General features: G+C 44.7%; 1 protein-coding gene across 1 annotated transcript in view; it reads right to left on the bottom strand.

The window, feature by feature from the left end:
• Positions 1–20,043, bottom strand: part of PLEKHH1 (pleckstrin homology, MyTH4 and FERM domain containing H1) — a 72,430-nt gene that overhangs the window by 31,098 nt on the left and 21,289 nt on the right. The window contains exons 5-12 of the mRNA XM_084848450.1: positions 19,758–19,901; positions 18,716–18,799; positions 14,560–14,641; positions 10,200–11,188; positions 7,856–7,934; positions 5,381–5,472; positions 4,322–4,472; positions 973–1,115 (exon numbers count right to left, since the gene is read on the bottom strand). Coding sequence (XP_084704576.1) covers positions 973–1,115; positions 4,322–4,472; positions 5,381–5,472; positions 7,856–7,934; positions 10,200–11,188; positions 14,560–14,641; positions 18,716–18,799; positions 19,758–19,901 — 1,764 coding nt within the window. The remainder of the gene's footprint in view (positions 1–972; positions 1,116–4,321; positions 4,473–5,380; positions 5,473–7,855; positions 7,935–10,199; positions 11,189–14,559; positions 14,642–18,715; positions 18,800–19,757; positions 19,902–20,043) is intronic.

The raw sequence follows: 20,043 nt of genomic DNA, 5'->3' as shown, positions 1-20,043 counted from the left end.
CCAGACTTTTAAAGTTTAGTAACATTGACTAAATGTTACTAAAGTTTGAGACCTTATTTATTATTCTGCTTTAACTGCTGTTTCACTTGTTGTTTTATGGTTTGTATTTTTAGGGGGTAAAAATACAGTTTCTGTACAGAAAAAATCAATATCGAAAAATGGGGTAAGCTGCCTAGAAATTTTTAAATGGTAAAACGGGGTATAATTTTAAAGAAATACATACATAAATAAAGAGTAATAATGGCTCTGCAGCTGGGCAAATCAAACACACTTTCTCCTCCCTTCCTGCACCCAACCTGAGATGATATAGGAGAGTAATCCTATCAAGTCCCTAGGCAGCATCCCAAGGGCCACAGGGTTTGTCTAGGAAAATCCCTCTGTGGTCTTAGCCAGAGCTCTGACCTCAGAGGGTTTTTTTCCTCAATGTTGGAGCCCATCTCTTAGCTCCTGCTAGTCACCATGGAAGTTTCCACAGTGGCTTCCTTTGCAAGGTTGGAACTCCAACCCCGTAGAGTGGGGGAAACGGGAGCATCGAGGGTGGCACGGTGGGCAGGGGGGGAGTGGCTGAGGAGCTGAGGGATCTTAAGCCCTTCTAGCCCCCAACCACAACCCCAGCAAAGAGGGGAAGTTAGAAGAGCTTTGAAGCCCATCTAAGAAAATTCCCTTTTTGGAGGATGAAGAGGCAAAACATGCCCCCGCTCTTCCTCCCGACCTGCCGGCAAGAGCCCAGCTGGGCTTAGGACAAGACAGAGCCTCCAAGTTCAGAAAACTCCATAAATGAGGCTTCTTGCCCTGAAGATTGTTCAGTAAATACCTTAATAGATCACGAAAAATGACAAGATGAGGAACTCCACTTTGTATAGGTCGCTGGCTGCTGACAGGCACTGGGTAGACATTTATCTCTTCCCATGTGGCTCATATTTACAACCAGCCCTAAGTGGAGATTTTGGGGCAAGAAGAGGCATGACTTACACTGCAAACTCCACCATCAGTGGAATAGGATGATGTCCGCTGCAATTTGTGCTCTGGCTCTGAATAGTCTTCATCCATGGAGTAGGCATCAGGGGGAATGGCATAGTCACTCTCTGAACTTAGTGAAGACATAGAGACACCTGCTGGAAATACAAAGAACAATCGATAATCTTTCTTTGTAGTCCGTAATACATACACCGAGCCTTGTACAGTGCAATCCTGTGCATGTCTACTTGAACACTACTGAGTTCAATGGGGCTTGCTCTCAGCTAAGTGGGTGTAGGACTGCAGTCCTAAGGGCTGATGAACACATGCAGGTTCACTATTTAATGTTTCACTCGGTAAGTCAGCACTTAATGATTCCTAGCTGAATAAAAGCCTTCATACCAAGAAACATTGTGCTACAGATTATCAAAGTTGACCCTGCCACTTTGGAAGCTATGTTTGGAAGCACAGGTTAAAAGCTCGAAACTAAATATATAAATACATCCATCTCCATGAATACAAGTTTTCACTTGTTGTTGTTGTTATTAATTGATGAGCATGCATTAGAAGCTGGCTTATAGTTATCATTTACACCAGATGAAAGATGATCCCTAGACTGGAATTTAGCTTTGGCTGCAATCCTAAGAACACTTACCTGGGAGTAAGTTCCATTGAACTCAGATTTACCTCTGAGCAGATGTGCCTAGGACTGTGCTGTTAGAGGTCTTCATTATACCAGCACTGTTCGTTGTTGTTGTTCAGTCGTTAAGTCGTGTCCGACTCTTCGTGACCCCATGGACCATAGCACGCCAGGCCTTCCTGTCCTCCACTCTCTCCCGGAGTGTGCTCAGGTTCATATTCATTGCATTGGTGATGCTATCTAGCCATCTCATCCTCTGCCATCCCCTTCTCCTTTTGCCTTCAATCTTTCCCAGCATCAGGGTCTTTTCCAGGGAGTTTTCTCTTCGCATTAGGTGGCCAAAATATTTCAGCTTCAGCTTCAGTATCTGTCCTTCCAATGAGCAGTCAGGGTTGATTTCCTTTAGGATGGACTGATTTGACCTCCTTGCAGTCCAGGGGACTCGAAAGAGTCTTCTCCAGCACCACAGTTCGAAAGCATCCATTCTTCGGCGCTCAGCCTTCCTTACAGTCCAGCTCTCACAGCCATACCTTACTACTGGGAAAACCATAGCTTTGATTAGACGGACCTTTGTTGGCAAGGTGATGTCTCCGCTTCTTACTATGCTGTCTAGGTTTGCCATAGCTTTCCTCCCAACGAGCAAACATCTTTTAATTTCATGGCTGCAGTCACCGTCTGCGGTGATCTTGGAGCCCAAGAAAATAAAATCTGTCACAGCTTCCATTTCTTCCTCTTCTATACGCCAAGAAGTGATGGGGCCAGATGCCATGATCTTCGTTTTTTTAATGTTGAGTTTCAAACCAGCTTTTGCACTCTCCTCTTTCACCTTCAACAAGAGGCTCTTGAGATCCTCTTTGCTTTCTGCCATTAGGGTGGTATCGTCTGCGTATCTGAGGTTATTGATAATTCTCCTGGCAATCTTAATTCCAACCTGTGATTCATCCAACCTGGCGTTTCTCATGAGGTACTCTGCATATAAGTTAAATAAGCAGGGCGACAATATGCAGCCTTGTTGTACTCCTTTCCCAATTTTGAACCAATCAGTTGTTCCATCTGGTTCTTACTGTTGCTTCTTGGCCCTCATACAGGTTTCTCAGGAGACAGGTAAGGTGGTCTGGTACCCCCATCTCTTTAAGAATTTGCCACAGTTTGTTGTGATCCACACAATCAAAGGCTTTAGCGTAGTCAATGAAGCAGAAATAGACGTTTTTCTGGAATTCTCTTGCTTTCTCCATGATCCAGCAAATGTTGGTGATTTGATCTCTAGTTCCTCTGCCTCTTCGAAACCCAGCTTGTACTTCCAGTAGTTCTCGGTTCACATACTGCTGAAGCCTAGCTTGTAGGATTTTGAGAATCACCTTGCTGGCATGTGAAATGAGCACAATTATATGGTAGTTTGAACACTCTTCGGCGTTGCCCTTCTTTGGAACTGGAATGTAAACTGACCTTTTCCAGTCTTGTGGCCACTGTTGAGTGTTCCACATTTGTTGGCATATTGAGTGCAGCACTTTAACAGCATCATCTTTTAGGATTTTAAATAGCTCAGCTGGATTACTGTCATCTCCGCTAGCTTTGTTGTTAGTAATGCTTCCTAAGGCCCACTTGACTTCACTCTCGAGGATGTCCGGCTCAAGTTCAGTGGCCGCACTATCATGGCTATCAGGGACATTCAGATCTTTCCTGTATAGTTCTTCTGTGTATTCTTGCCTCCTCTTCTTAATCTCATCTGCTTCTGTTAGGTCCCTGCGTTCTTTGTCCTTTATCATGCCCGTCTTTGCATAAAACGTTCCCTTGAGATCTCCGATTTTCTTGAAGAGATCTCTAGTCTTTCCCATTCTGTTGTTTTCCTCGATTTCTTTGCATTGTTCATTTAAGAAGGCCTTCTTGTCTCTCCTTGCTATTCTCTGGAACTCTGCTTTCAGTTGGATATATCGTCCCCTTTCTCCCTTGCTTTTCGCTTCCCTTCGTTCCTCAGCTACTTGGAAAGCCTCATCAGACAGCCACTTGGCTTTCTTGCATTTCTTTTTCTTGGGGATGGATTGAGTTGCTGCCTCCTGAACAATGTTACGGACCTCCGTCCATAGTTCCTCAGGTACTCTGTCTATCAGGTCTAATCCCTTCAATCTATTCATCACCTCCACTGTATATTCATAAGGGATATGATTGAGGTCATACCTGAATGGTTTAGTGGTTTTCCCTACGTTCTTCAATTTAAGACAAAATTTTGCGAGAAGCAGCTCATGATCTGAGCCACAGTCAGCTCCAGGTCTTGTTTTTACTGACTGTATAGAGCTTCTCCATCTTTGGCTGCAAACAACATAAGCAATCTGATTTCGATATTGACCATCTGGTGATATCCATGTGTACAGTCGTCTCTTGTGCTGTTGGAAAAGAGTGTTTGCTATGATCAGCGTGTTCTCTTGGCAGAACTCTATTAGCCTTTGTCCTGCTTCATTTTGTACACCAAGGCCATGATTGCCTGTTATCCCGGTTATTTCTTGAATTCCTACTTTAGCATCCCAATCCCCTATGATGAAAAGGACATTTTTTTTGGTGTTAGTTCTAGAAGGTGTTGTAGGTCTTCGTAGAACCGATCAACCTCAGCTTCTTCGGCCTCAGTCTGCTTAATTCCCAGATTACTTTTGGACTGCGCCATCATGTAAATGTTTTTAAACACCTTCTTACAGCAGTGTATAAAACAATACTGTACTTCCCTCATCTTACCTCTTTTTACTGCACGAGGACTGCCTGGTATGCTTGTTCTTCTGGGTTCAGATCCTGCATTGGAGGTTCTGAAGCTAATATGGGAGTTGCAGTCATCATCAGAGCCTGAAGACTCATCTAAGAAAGGAACGTTGCTGATTTGGGTGGCTTTCTGGAAAACAAGCCTCCAAAGTCAAGATAAATGGAAAAACTGGCATCTCAGTTCAAGCAAATGCCACAATTCATGAAGAACAATCACAAGAAACCAGTCACATTATTCTGGCTCTGTACGTTGCCCCTATACCAAAACAAGAAAGCTCCTATAACTGTTCATCCCATTTTCTAGGGCTTTTCAGCTAATTCTCCTTCTGTTTCAGATACTGTACAGATGTAATCTGTGGAACTATTTTTTGTGGCATACCACTCATTTGGCTAGTGTCCATGATAATCAAACTCCAGACTCCAGACTAATTCCACTGGTATGGTTAAAAAGGATAAAATTCAGTAAACCCTGTTCTCTTATTTTAGCCAGCAGCTAACAGATTTTGAGAGGAGAAGAGTCTCGCAATTTAAACAAAACTCTTTTAAAAGGTCCTGTTAACAAAACAGCGTGTGTGTGTAATTGTAAATTACACTATACTGTACATTACACTGTACTGTAAATTCAGTAATTGTTGGCTGTTTTATATTATTTTTATATATATAAAAATAATAAACAGCCAACAATTACTGAATTTAAACATCCCGATGAAGAACTCTTTTACTGGCTTGAATGCTGCAAGTTACTTTTCATTAAAGTTCCCCCACACACACTGTGAACTAACGAGGATTGCTTCCAACAGCACAATCTGATTTGATATTTTTGCTTGTTTGTTTTTCTTATTCTTATTAATATATTTTATAGCTCTGTTACAAATGCTATTCCTTTTGTTTCTAGTTCTTTGCCATCAGTCAGAACTTAAGAGTTCCAAGGCCATTAGAGCCCTCATGCCAATGTAGTGTACTCTGTATCTGTTCTCATGGACTTGCCCACCCTCCCCATTTTTCTCCAGATGGAAGAAAAGTGAAATAGTTCCTTACCCCTTTTAGCATGGTGTAGACAGGCACTGTGACACTTCTGTAAATGTGGCAGGTGAATGACCCAGGGAGTGAACAACTTTGTGAATCTGAAGCTGAGATTTTTGTTTATGTTAAAAAAAAGTGCAAAAACAAGAAACACCAATTAAAAAGCAGCATATTTTTATATTTGCATTTGCAAGTAGCTAGATGTGACTGTGGGGAAGGAAAACATTGATGTGGCAACAGAGAATTTGGCAAAGATCAACAAATGACCATGAAGCTCTCAGCTCTCAGAAAAGTTTGGATGGAGCCTATTTTTCACCCTGATGAAAGACTATGAGAAAGGATAAAAACAGTTCTTGACACTTTGGACCCCAACAATACACGCCTTAACATTATCTATTTGTAACGGCAAAAGGAAGCATGCAGACACAGAGGGCAGACTAGGAAAAGTCTCTGTGTTGGTAGAGACTACCCATCTTGGCCCCCAAATACCAGGCTGTCAAAATAACCGTCCCTCCGCTCCCTTTCAGCAGCACCATAAATCTACCTGGGTTGAGGGTAGTACATGCACACTTATCACATGCCACAGAGAAATATCCCCACGAACACAGGGCTTTGGAAGGATGCTAGCCCTGGGCACCAATGGATGGGAATATTTTGGCTGAAGGGTAGCAAGTGCAGCTCGCAACCCTAAGCCAACCCAAGGAGACACTATGGGGAGGCTATCCCACTTCCTGAGAATTCAGACGCTGAGACATGGACCTCATTGTTCTCAGCTGCTGGGTGAGGAAACTGTGAGGAAGGGAGGGAAAAAAGAAACCCCCCCACCCCGCCTCCTCTGCCTGATCAGGATTCTGCTAGCAGTCCCTACCTGTCCCAAATATGCAACAATGTTCACATTGTAAGAGCTCTTAATTTTACACAGTTTCTGATTTCTAAAATTCACTCACTTTAAATTTTTTGATTGCAGTAGATCAGGAGCAGGCAACCTTTTGGGGCTGTGGGCACATTTGGCAACTTGAGAAATTTTCCTGGGCACCACCAAAGAAAATGGCTGCTATGGGAAGTGTGACAAAGGAAAAGTAACCTGCCAAAAAGACTGAGTACAAGACAGAGGGGGATCTGAGCTCCAAAACACTAAGCAACTCCTCTGACCCCACAGTTTTCAGTACCAAGAGAAACCTATTTTACAACCATCCCAGCTGCTGGTAAGAAAATACACTGTTATTTGTTTAAGTGGTAAGACAACTTGGTGGGCACCAAGAAAGGTGTCTGGGGGCACACTGGCACCCACTGGCACCACACTGCCTATCCCTGCAGTAGATGTTGGCCCATTTGCTAACTGGCCCCTGCTGTGAGCCAGAGAACTACCCTGGGGATTCCAATTAAGAAACATCTATTGAAGGGATGGGGAGCCTGATGTTGTTGGACTACAACTCCCATCACCTGTGACCACTGGCCATGCTGGCTGGGGCTCATGGGAGTTGGAGTCCAACAACATCTCCTCCTCAAATATTCCATTTTAGAATGATTAACGGGTGCAGTCCTAAATACACTAGGCAGTAGGGACTTCTGAGTAAACATACTTAGGATTGCACTGTAAGAGTGTAAAACTGGCCTCAATGAAGTGACAAATCCGTGTCTGAGCTCTACCACATCACCCCACATGTCTATACACCCCTGTACACAAAAACATTCCATCCTCATAGAAAACTAGATGTCAGGGAGAAAATTTCTAAGCAAGCCTTATCTCTGACACACTAAGTTTCTATGTGCAGGTTTTTGGGGGCGTGTGTTGAAGAATATTCAGTACTGTGAATCCCCACTTCCAGTGTGAAGTGGTATACCTCAGACATGGATTTACTACCTCTGTGGTAATGAGGCCACTGTCAGTATTCCACTGGTTTTACTTGCACTTATCAGTACTTTACCTATTGGTAAATATTTCTCAGGCTGATTATTGGAGGAAGATGAAGCTCCTCTCTACTCTGCTGTTCACTTTGCAGAAGAAGCAACCCCCACATTTTCATCGCAGGGAAGGGATTTCCTTGTGCCTCCCACACCCTCTGCAGAATACACAAGTAGCCAAGGAAAGCCCATATCTCCCTCTAAAAGTCTAATTTTGGGGGAAAGACAGTACCTCACCTTTAATACAGCTGCCCTCTAGCGGAGCACTCAACAATGAAACTCGGTGTATTTCCTTGTTTCTGTGACTAAAGTTCCTTTATCACCAAATATATACCACCAAATATGGAATAAATTCAGTCAGTAGTGCAGCCTTCCCCAGTCTGGTGCTGGCTGAGGGATGCTGGGAGTTGCAGTCAAACACATCTGGAGGGCACCAGGTTGAGGAAGGGCGCAGTAGTACGTTTACCAACAATAGGGTGTTTACATGACCAAATGTTTGAAAATATACCACTGGTGATATCCAGTTAACATTAGTGATATCTGATCATGTATAGAATTTGTGGGCCAATTTGGGCTAGCACTTACCCCAGCTGGAACAGTCACTTTCAGGAGCCACTTCTGAAAGCCTCATGCCAGACTTGGCCACCGCATAGATCCGACTCTCCTAAAGCAAGGCAAAATGATGAAGGGAAAAAGGCAAACTAAAAATATGATTTTCTGCTATCTTTAAGCAACCTGGGCTGGCTTTGCTTCTTCTTCAGGGCTAGTCACCTTAACCCTGAAAACTACCAACAGCTGAGCTACAAGCAGATAACCTGAGTGGCGTAAAATTTAAAACTGTCTTGTGTATAGAAAGGAAGATACTAAGTTCTACCCACATTTTACCTGTAAAGACATTCCTCCTGGAGATGGTAGAAATATACACTGGGAACCCTGGCAGGAGAAAATGTTTGGGGGCGGGGAAGAGTTGCAAGAGAAAAGTGTCAGCTGGAGGAAGAGTTAAGCAACCTCCTCCCACCAGCTGCTTCTGCCCTGTAAACTGCATCTTTCTAGTTCTTATTTGCAGCAGAGAAACAGAGGCCATGGTTTGAAAATATGGTCATGTACCATGTAGGTCCAACCTCTGACGTATCCCCTGAAGCAATTCTTGAAATTCATGAGGCTCGAAGAGCCTTCATTCACCTAACTATGAATCTAACTAAAAGCAGGCATCGCTGTTATGAACGTACTCTGTGAAGGACAGCTTGTTCTCTTTCAAAAGAATGGAGGCAAGAACTGGGAACATATGACTCTATTCCTAATAAACGACATTACTAGCCTTTAGATTTTGCCTTTGCCTTTATTTTTAGACCATGAAGCATGGGAATGTGAGATGTTATCTACTATATCCATCAGTTCTCCAAAAGGTTCTGGCCTTCATGTCTGCAGAGATAAGTATCTGCTGCATCTCTGAGATTACAGGCGGCCTAGGAAGATCTTTTGGTGGTTAAGGTATGAAAAATTGGCTACAGAATCGGACTCAAATGGGACCTTCTCAAACTTATCAATGGGACCTTCTCAAACTAGGGAGAGGTAACGAGTGGGGTACCGCAGGGCTCAGTCCTGGGCCCAGTGCTCTTCAACATTTTTATTAATGACTTGGAGGAGGAGGTGCAGGGAATGCTGATCAAATTTGCAGATGACACAAAATTGGGCGAGATAGCTAATACTTTGGAAGACAGAAACAAAATTCAAAGTGATCTGGATAGACTGGAGCGCTGGGCAGAAAACAACACAATGACATTTAATAGAGATAAATGCCAAGTTCTGCACCTCAGAAAAAGAAACCAAATGCACAGTTACAAGATGGGGGATACGTGGCTCAACAACACTACAAGCGAGAAAGATCTTGGAATTGTTGTTGATCACAAGCTGAATATGAGCCAACAATGTGATGAGGCTGCAAAAAAGGCAAATGCTCTTTTGGGATGCATTAATAGAAGCGTAGCTTCTAAATCCCGGGAAGTACTAGTTCCCCTCTACTTAGCACTGGTTAGGCCTCATCTGGAGTACTGTGTCCAGTTCTGGGCACCGCACAATAAGAAGGATGCAGACAAACTGGAGAGGGTTCAGAGGAGGGCAACAAAGATGATCAGGGGATTGGAAACAAAGCCCTATGAAGAGAGACTGAAAGAACTGGGCATGTTTAGTCTTGAGAAGAGAAGACTGAGGGGAGATATGATAGTGCTCTTCAAGTCCTTGAAAGGTTGTCACAGAGAGGAAGGCCAGGATCTCTTCTCGATCATCCCAGAGTGCAGGACATGGAATAATGGGCTCAAGTGACAGGAAGCCAGATTCCAGATGAACATCAGGAAAAACTTCCTGACTGTTAGAGCAACACAACAATGGAACCAATTACCTAGGGAGGTGGTGGGCTCTCCCATACTGGAGGCGTTCAAGACGAGGCTGGATAGCCATCTGTCAGGGATGCTCTGACTTGGATTCCTGCATTGAGCAAGGGGTTGGATTTGATGGCCTTGTAGGCCCCTTCCAACCCTACTATTGTATGATTCTATGATTCTATGAAAACATTTCCACTCTTCACAACTCCCTGCCCCATTCCCCCTTTCCCCATTATTTTATGAATCCCAGCCTTCCTCCCTACTATTGCCATTTGAACAGAGACTCAAATCCAGCCAGGCTGACATTGTCTCAAAATACTGTTTTCATGTCTGCTGATGGCAAACAGAATTTGTGCCTAATACATAACATCCAATCATTAGATTAAAATAGTCAAACCACATTTGTGCAATTTGTATATTTAGCGGATTCCAGTCATGGTGAAACCAGTGGATTTGGCTTTTCAAGTTGCAAAACTTTGTTGTTGGTTTAAAAAAAATTGCTGTGAATTCCAGTTGCCCCCACATATATAGAACCTGGAGTATCTTACCCAAGATGGAAATCTGTGCAATGGAGGTGTGGGTGGTTTGCCTCCTGGGTCCATTACTCCAGCTTCAGAAGTTTCCGTCTCCTTCCTTGAACAAGCGTGCTGATGAGTCTCCTCCTCCCTCCCTGCTTCTTCCACAAGACTGGCTTCCATCTCCATCTTCTCTGCTACCTCTTCATCAATATCTGTCTCCTCCACCTGACCCTGACAGTGAGCAGCAGTTCGTATAGGCTGAAACGTGCTGATCTCAATGTTCACCACATGATGGAAGCAATCAGCTCCTGACTGTGGTTGGCTATAATGCCTCTTGGCTAGCAGGATGCTGTCCCTTGGATTGCTAGGAGTCCGAACTTTGGGGAGAGTCATGCTGTTACCGAGTCCACCTTCCCTCCCTGAGAAATTGAAGGGCATTGAAGTGATGGATTTTGGCAACTTCAGGGCTGGAATTGCTGCTGGGATAGAATGATTAAAAGCATTTTTCATTTCCCCAGAGGAGGAGGAGTTCAACCTATGAGTGCTGAACTCAGTACTCGGTTCATCTGATGGCTTGTACAGGTCAGATACTGTCTTGTCTGAGGCACTGATGGAGCTCCGCAGTTCCTCCAGAGGAGACTGAAAAGCTAAAGCTCCATGAAATTTCACAGTCTCAGCTTGTTGTTTTGATAATGTTGGGCAAATTTGGGGGTGTGCCGTGGAGACCAAGCCATTCACTGAAGAGTTACTGTAGTTTGAGGAGTCAGAGATAAGCTTCAGAGAGCTTTGAGAAGGCACTGATTTGTCAACCTCATCTGCTACACAGGCATCATCCATAAAGACCACACTTGCTATATAAGGAATGGCTTTCATAGACACACCTTGACAGGCCTGTTTGATGTCCACAGCAAGAAGCCTGGAATGATGTCCTGAATTCTCAAGGAGGCATGACAAAGGGTTCCTAAGCAGCTGGATGTTACAGCTGGAAACAGATTCTTCAGGAGGGACAGTCATCAGATCTAAAATTGGGAATAAAAAGTAGACAGAGCTTTTAGTTGGATGCAATTTGGCATGTCTTATTTTTTTATTTTTTTATTTTTACAAATCTTTTTCACTCAGGTTGCATCAAATGGTGGTTTTGCTCTACCAGAAAGTGCTTCTGCTTGTGCCAGGCAGAGCACCCAATTTTTGCCAATACCTCCCCACCCCGCCAACATTTACTGCAGTCTTCTGCACCATATCCCATATTGTCCTGGAGGGTCCCCCAACCGTCAGGAGCAACTTTCTAGGGGTGCTGGCGGCTGCAGTGATTAGGGGAACATCGGCAAAAACTGGGTGCCCCTTCTTGTGCAAGCAGAACTGTTTTCCACTAGCACAATGCCACCATTGGATACAGCCCTATATCTATACACACTAAAGACTCTATGAGGTCAGGTGCCAGCCTGTGAAGACCCAGACACAGGCTCTTTGGATTCAGGGGCAGAGGCTTCAGCCATTCAGCCAGTAAAGATCAGCTGGCAAATAGTATAATCCAGCAGTCCCCGAACTTCTGGGGCCAGTAGACACATTTGGAATGTTCAGAGAGTACCAACACCACTTTCACAAAATGGCTGTCATTTGGGCTGTCAAGTCATTGTGAATGGCTTGCTCATTCACAAAATAGCTACCAGAATGAGGAGAGCTAGTCACAAAACACTCATTTTCCAGAAAGCAAACTGGTGAGACTAAAAGAAAAAGTAACTTGCCTAAGAATCTTAAGTACAAGGCAGAAGTGGGGTCTGAGCTCCAGAACCCAAAACTACCATACTGGACCCAAATAAAGATGGTGCTGGAGGAAAGCACTTCACACGCCAGCTTTCCAGTTAAAGAAATTTTTTTTAATCAAAAAGTGTTGAGAAATAAAAATCAGGAGAGACAGGGAGCCTGGTGGGAGCCAAGAGAGGTATCCACAGGCACATTGGTACCCACGGGCACCATGGTGGAGACCCCAGGTATAATCATTCCATTCTTTAGCTCTTCCTTCAGAGACGTTTCACCCCCGACTGGCTCACAGCCAAGCCATTTGACTGCATGAGACGTTTATACAAACCCTCTGGGTCAACTTAGTTTTGGACATTCTACTTGTGACCTGTTGTCAGTAAGCCTGGATTTCTTTGTGCAGAATTGGATGTCTCTGCCTTTGGCTCCTATCCTTCCTTGCTCTGTACCATGATTCATGGACCAAAAACTGCCTCATCATGGCTTCCTGACCATGATATTTGCATCAAATATTCACTATCATCATCTTAATATTTATATAGTCCTTTCCTTGTTTAAAGTGTTTCATTTATGTTATCTTAGTAACACTTACTGGCCTTCAGTATAGGGATGCTGTATTATCATCCCCATATTTTGGGAGCAGTGGCTGAGAGAATACTGGATTGCCTTACACCACCTAATGAGTTCATCACTGGCGTGAGATCTGAACAGGAGACTTCCCCACTCCCAGTTCGTGGACAGTATGCACACACTAACCCTTTCCATGTATGATAAAGGGGAAATATTCCTTCCTGACCATCGAAGTGGAGCATCAGCGAGAAATTATAGCAAATTCCTGAATTTGCAGTCACATTCAAAAATAGTGATTTTTTTATGTGCATGGTGAAATGTGCTTTTTTTTAAAAGTGGATTTCCACACTTTGTCAATGAGGGAACATGCATACCTTTGAAAAATATGCATAGAAATGTACACGTTTCCAAATTGAAAAGCACACTTTTCCAATTCAAAAAGCACACTTTTCCTGTTCAAACAAGCTGGGAAAAAAGTAAAAAATGAAAACAGGAGCCAGCTGAAACAAGCTTCAAAGTGATTTTCATAGAATTTAGGCAAGCTTGAACGTTGCTGGTTCTTCCATCCCTACCTTTAACTACAGACAGGGTGAGTGAAAGCGAAAGATGCAAAACAGGCTTCCCCCCAGTAAACTTTCCTTACTTACATGCATGTGGTAGGGATGCATATGAGACCAAGACCAAAGACTCATCACCATGCAACAATATGAATGGAGTCTATACTGCTGTATGAAGAGGCCCCTGGAAAATGTAGTGTATGACTCGGCTGGGTCCATTATATGTGTTACAGGCATTTAAAAAACAGAAACGCATTGCTCATACTTTGTGTGGAGGTCAGCAACATGCAGCCAGGGGCCAGATACAGCCCCCTATGGCCTTGAATGCAACCCTTGCCACCCCTGTTGCCCCCCAACACTGCTGAAATTTGGCAGTGCAGTGGCAAAAAAAGGTTTGCTTCCAAAATTTGGTGGCAAACCACTGTGGAGACTCAAAAATGCCAAAACTAGGTAGTTTTCAAGCTAAATGTGGCCCATTTGCGTCTCTAGCAATTTACCACCAAATTTCAATGGCACACCAGTGGCGGTTTTGCTACTATGGATGGTTCAGCAGCAGGGGTGCAGTCCCCAGGGGAGTCTGTGAGCTGGAAATTAGCCCCTGGGCCATCCAAAGTTGCCCACCTCCGCTTTGTGTGTTAGCTGCAACAAGTACCAATGCAGTGGTATATCCTCAGCAATCATGTCAGCCACATAAAGTGTGAAGGTGCCCTTACATCAGGGGTGGGCAACCTGTGCCCCCCAGATGTTTTGGCCTACAATTCCCATCATCCCTCACCAGTGGTTATGCTGGCTGATGGGGACTATAGGCCAAAACATCTGGAGGGCCCTACCCTACATACTTAAGGGCTGAGTGGTCAGTGAGATTTTCCAGTTCTTATGTTTACAGTTGTTACATCTTGGTGTCAAAGCAATGTCTATTGGAAATCTAGAATCCACATGAATTTTGCTAGTAAGCATCAGAACATGTCAGGAAGGGAGTCAGCAGTTTCAGACATCTGTACAGCTAGCACGGACCTAGCACGAAGCTGAAATTCATGTGGCAACACCCTGAACAACAGTTGTGTGAAAATCCTCTCATGCTTTATATACATTCTGCTAAAATGACCAACTGTGCAGTCCAATAGTGCTGCTTATGGGTTTGGGGATGCATCACTCTTAGGAAACAAACAACACATTTCATCCAAAGTTTAGTATCACCCCAGTAAATTTAATGGGTTTTCTACCATGGCCTTTACAGCTGAACTAAAGGACCAACCTATATGGATCCAGCAGAGATCTTATACACAGCCTGTCTGAAAGTATATTAAAAAGATGCATACAAGAGGGAAATGGAAATATTGCAATCATCTCACTCTACATCCGTTCACTAGAAGGAAAGTACAAATGGCTATAGTGAAACTTGTACAGAGAAATTGTTCTAAAGCGTTGCACAAAACTACAGTGAAATCAGGGCTCCTGTTCTTTTTCCCAGTTTCCTTGGTGGTAATAAAAACAGACACATTTACCCTGCAGTGTTTCTTGAAGGGCTTTGATCTGCTCTGTCAGCCTCAGGTTATAACCCTTGAGGTGATGGTTTTCCAGCTCCAGCTGTGAAAAAAATGGGAGAAAATGCTGAAAATAATAATTTCAAATATCTTTCCTTTACAAACAATCCTGTCCAGGCCTCTGGCGGTATAGAAATGAAATGAAATAAAAAATAAATAATAAAACCTCAAGAAAATTAAAAGATGGATTTAAATCCTTTTTCTTTAAAAGACCTGCTTCCAGGAATAGTCTTTGTCCTGTTTCTCTGCAGTGAAATTGTAAAACAGCTTAAAAACCAATAAACCTGGGGCCTGTTTCCACCAGTGATTTACTCTGAACTGGCTGTGTGTGGAGGTCGTTAGGGATACGTAATGTCATGGCCATCCAGCAGCCACCCTGGAGCTTATTGCAGAAAAAACTGGATTTTCTGAGACTGCTTAAAGTCTGATTCTTTTCCTTACATCAGGTTCTCCCCAGTATAGTTGCTGTGTGCCCCAACCCCCACATTGACCTCGGGTATGCTAGCTCTGCCCAGGGGTGTGCCTTTCACCGTGACCCCGGTCAAGGAGTATTTCCTGTGTGTTTCCTGTCCCTGCACAAACTAGTGTCTCCTCAGAAGTAACTCCCATTGTGCTGAATGAGGCTTGCCCTCTGAATGCCCACATCAGAACTTACAGAGATCCCCCTCAATTGACATGGCACAGTTTAAAGCCCAATTCCCTAAGTGACATAAAGTGCGATCTTGAGGCTCCGATTCTCCTTTGTTTGGTTTATTGCCTTAGGAAGAAACTACTTCGACCCTTCGTTATGGAGATCCTGCAGGTTATAATGGGGGCTGGTTTCCATCTTTAAGTTCCCCCCCACTCTTTCCCAGCACAAGTATATGTGTGTCTACTCAGAAGTAACTTCCACTGTGCTCAATGAGGCTTGCTCCTGAAATGCAGGTGCATCTGGACTTTCAGGGAAAAGGAGAAAGTGGGGGGGAAGCCTCTCTTATTGGTTGAGCAGCCCCTGCTAGTCAGATGACGTTCACTCCAACCCCCACCTCCACCCGGAAGTATGTTCTGTGAAGCAATTTTTACTGGTCCAGAGCACTCCCTCGTTGAGCCCTGCATGGACCAAATCACAGCAACACCAATTCCTTTTTAAAAAATCCAGTACCCCTCCATTAGCTTCTCCTTCCATTGTCGTGGAAACACGGCCCTGGACTCATTTAACTAAGTCACAAAATAAGTTCATAGAATATGCTGTAGGCATTATTGGACCAATTCCACAGCCCATAGAATCAGCAAAAGAGGACATATCACTGGACGTGGTGTCTTCTCCAACGCTGCAGTGCAATCACATATGTCAGGGGTCCCCAACCTTTTTGGAACCATGGGCACGTTTGGGAATTTGAAAACCTGCCACCACAAAATAGCTCCCATGCAGGATGTGGCTAGACACATAATGGCTGCTGTGGGGCCTGGCTAGTCAAAGGAGGTGGGGGAGAGAAATAGTGAGGCTAGAGCTGGGAGTGGAGAGAAACAGCAACATAAAGGGGTGAGTGGGAGAGCAAGTCTAGGGGCTAGGAAAGGAGAGAAAGAAGAAGGCTAGGGATGGGGAAGGGAGAGGAAAGGGGTTGGGTGGACACAAATATCAAGGGTAGAGGCTGTGGGTGGGGGGAGGGGGAGATAGAGAGTGTGCGCAAAGAGGGAAAGATCTGTGTAGATGGAAGAAAATTGTGTGGGGCCAGGAAGCAACTGTTTGCCTGCCTGCCTGCCTAACAGCTGATCAGTGGAAGATAGGAAACAGAACACGCTGCACTAATGCTTTTCAAGTTTTTTAAAATTAAAAATACATTTGTGAAAGGAGCAGGGAGTGGAGAGTTTCACAGGCACTGCATTGGGGACCCCTGGCATATATCGTTGCAGCAGTGGCAGCTATCAGCATTACACCACTGGAAGGCCTGCTGGTGCCAGTTTCAGTGCAATAGTGGTCCCCAGAGTCTTTAGAGTGAATTCTAACAAACAGAGAGGGGGTAGAGTGGAAGCAGGGAAGAAGAAAAAGACAATGAGTTTTTATTCCTCCAGTGTGAGCATCCCTGTGGAGTTCTGCTCAGAATGCTCCCACTAGCAGAAAGTGTGTGTGTGTGGGGGGGGGGGGGTGCCAATTCCCACCTTCCACTGTGGCCCTGAGCACCACCTCCCCCACTCTTCTAGAGGATCCCCCACTCCTCTGGAACATATTATCAGGGGATAGAAGGACTGCAGGGGGGAATTGGCAAGGATTGCCTCGCACCTGTTCAGCCAGGCTCCACTGGATCAAAAGCCTCCCAAAGACGGAAGGAGCTCTTCTGTCTATAGGAGGCGTTTACTGGATCCATCCGACTGTGACGATAGGCCCAATTCAGTGTACTTTCACAGCATCCTGTAGGAGGCTTAGCCCATTAGAAAGGGAGTAAGCTGGTGCCAGTGTAACCCTGCTGACGCTGCTTCAATGTCATCACCTGGGGGGCAAAATACCTCAGTCAGCCCAGCCAGCAGCAAGAGAACCTCCACACAGAGGAGGAGGCCTGCGGCCTGGGATTTATTTACTGAGAATTGTCCCTAATTTTACAGATTACAGGCCCAAGCTGCAGTATCATCAAGAGGATCTCTCTTCAGCATCTTTGTGGGAGAAGAGGACTTATATTGGACTGAGAACTCCTAAAACATCTTGTGGGGGGCTTTCCCCTTGTTTTGTTGCTCTGGTGGATTGCAGACACATCACCCTGTTTGTTTGTGTGCAGTGTACCCTCTTGGAGTGGTACCGAAGAAACTGGAATTGTACTGTTGTTTAATATATGTTGCAAGTTATTTTGTTTTATAAATCTGTGATAAAATATCTGTTTGAATATTTGACTTGTCTGATGTTTGTGTTCCTTGAAGCAACTTTATGATTTTAGAGCCACACAGGGTAAAATATTTGAACTGATCTGCGACCTGTGTTAGCCAGTTAGCAAGGATACACCAGCATGAGCACATATTTTATTAATAGTAACATAATGGAAAAAATAGGGATGTACGAAAGGGATGCACTTCCTTTTTGCAGCTTGGAATCGCGGTGGGGGGGGAGGTGTTCTGTCCCTCCCCCCGGAATCCTCCCTGGGCTGGCTCCGCTCCGCGGCAGCTCCGCAGAGCCGCCGGCCAGGGCTGTTCGCAGCTGGAGTTCTGGCCGCAGACGGGCTGCTGCGGACGCAAATGGCGGCTGCCGTAGCAGCCGCCATTTGCGTCCACCAAAGCTGCCGTGATAGGCTATGTAAATACTTACGTAGCCTATCACGGCAAGCCACAAAAAAAACAGCGTACACAAATGGCAGCGGCTATGGCAGCCACCATTTGCATTCCCTATTTTTAGTCGTTTTAGCCTACGTAAATATTTACGTAGGCTATTACGGTGGAAAAAAGGGGAACGCAAATAGTGTAGTGGGCGCTATTTGCATTCCTTTTTTTCCCCACCATAATAACTTACGTAAATATTTACGTAGGCTAAAACGGCTAAAAATAGGGAATGCAAATGGCGGCCACCGTAGTCACTGCCATTTGAGTACGCTGTATTTGGGGGGGGGGGGGGGCTTGCCGTGATAGGCTACGTAAATACCTACGTAGCCTACACAGCTATGATGAAGAAGTGAATGACAGCAGCAGGGTGGCCGCCATTCGCAAGTCAGCACGGACGGCAGCAGGTAAGTGCTCCGTATCGCACGCCTTTCGTGGGTTGAGGGGGCGGGGCTTCATTCCGCCACGGATTTTGGGGGGCCAAATGCACTGGCATTCGGCCTCACCGAGATCCGTGGCGGAATTCTCTGACATCCCTAAGAAAAAAGAAAGCTGCTTTGGACAGGGCTACCTGGCAGGCACAGAATGCCTTGTAGAATTGGCAGTACAAAACACCTTTTGTGCCACTGCAGTCATGCAAATCTATAGAAAGGGGATGTGAGCAAAATACAACCACTACATGGCGAACCATGTCCTATAAACAATAATTTTAATCTGAAATATTCACAATAAAGAAGTCCTCTTTGTTCACATGAGTCACCTCGATCGACAACTCCATCAAATCATCTGCTGATCATACCCATGTGGCTCAGAAAAGAAGAAACAAACTGGCTATCACCTCTCTTAGTTTTGCTGTCACCCAGTCCTTAATTCTGGCAGCTTTTTCTTGAACAATTTTAGCTTCTTCTGCTCTCAGTTGTTTCTGTGAAGAATTTTTAAAAAACAGACACATGTCATAGGATAGCAGCAGAGTGTATTTGGCTTCAATAATTTGCAGATGTATGACGTGGGCCTTTGCATAAGATATCTTTTTTGAGCAATCATTGCAAAACTGTAAGGAATGTTCTGAAGATTTTGTGCATCCACCCCCGTCAGGCCAGAAGCAGACTACTGGCCTTTAACACTTACAGGGCAATCCTAACCTGAAGTTCTGCTGGTTGGAGGAGGTTAGAATGGGGCAAAAGTGCATCTCCTCAATCAGGGCCGCAAATCCTCCTCTGGCAGCCCTGATACACCAGTGGGAAGCTCTGCTGACATAAATCTATCCACTGGTGGTGTTTCTGCTGGTGGTAGGCCCTGATAATGGGGCTTTCTGGGGGCGGGTTGGGGCAGCCTTGGATCCTCAGAATCAAAAGCCCTCTTGCTTCTCTGAAAGGCCCTAGGATTGGGCCCAGTAACTATGCCCGCCTGGAACTCAGTAATACCTGAAGGAATACCTCTCCCATAAGAATGTGCCTGTGTACAGAAGTCATCTTCAGAGGCTCTCCACCAGGTGCTCTCTCCATCCAAGGTAAGGAAGGAGGCACCCCATTTGTGGAATTCCATCCCCAGGGAGCCCCACCCGTCACCAACTCTATTATCCTTTTGATGCCAGGCAAAAACTTATTTAGTCTCCCAGGCATTTTCATGTATTTTTTTCTTCTAACATGTTGTTATATATTACATGTTATTTATGTATTTTATCTTGTCTGGTAAATGGCCCTGGAAGCCCTGCTGAATGATGGTACAGAAACATAATTCATTAAATAAGTGCATATTGACCTGAGAAGGGAAACAGACCTAAATGTATCTAGACAGTAGGAAGATAAGCCATAGCCTCAGACAATACCTTATCTACTGTCCATAGATGCTATAAGTATTTCAGCAAACAGTATTTTTACCTGGTTTTCCAGCTGTGTCTCCAGTTTCTTGATCAGTTCATCCTTTTCTTGCATGTTGCTCACCAGCTTCTCATATTTCTTGTGTTCACTAGGGTCGCTTGATTTCATGTTGGCAAGTTTCAACTTCTCTTCCATGATTTCAACCTGAAAGATCCCCTCACACTTTCATTGTAATGACAATGGGTGGGGAAAGGGAAGGAAACACATTGGATCTTGATGGAATGAGCTACTTATTTACTGATGGGCCTTTATTCACAGGCAGGCAGGCCGGCGGCAGGGGTTGGGG

This window comes from Heloderma suspectum, chromosome 1 (assembly GCF_057233095.1).
Source record: "Heloderma suspectum isolate Gila_16-S chromosome 1, 16-S_ref, whole genome shotgun sequence".
Lineage (NCBI taxonomy): Eukaryota > Metazoa > Chordata > Lepidosauria > Squamata > Helodermatidae > Heloderma > Heloderma suspectum.
Note: the sequence above shows the minus strand (reverse complement) of the source record. Positions and strands in the feature narration are given on the sequence as shown.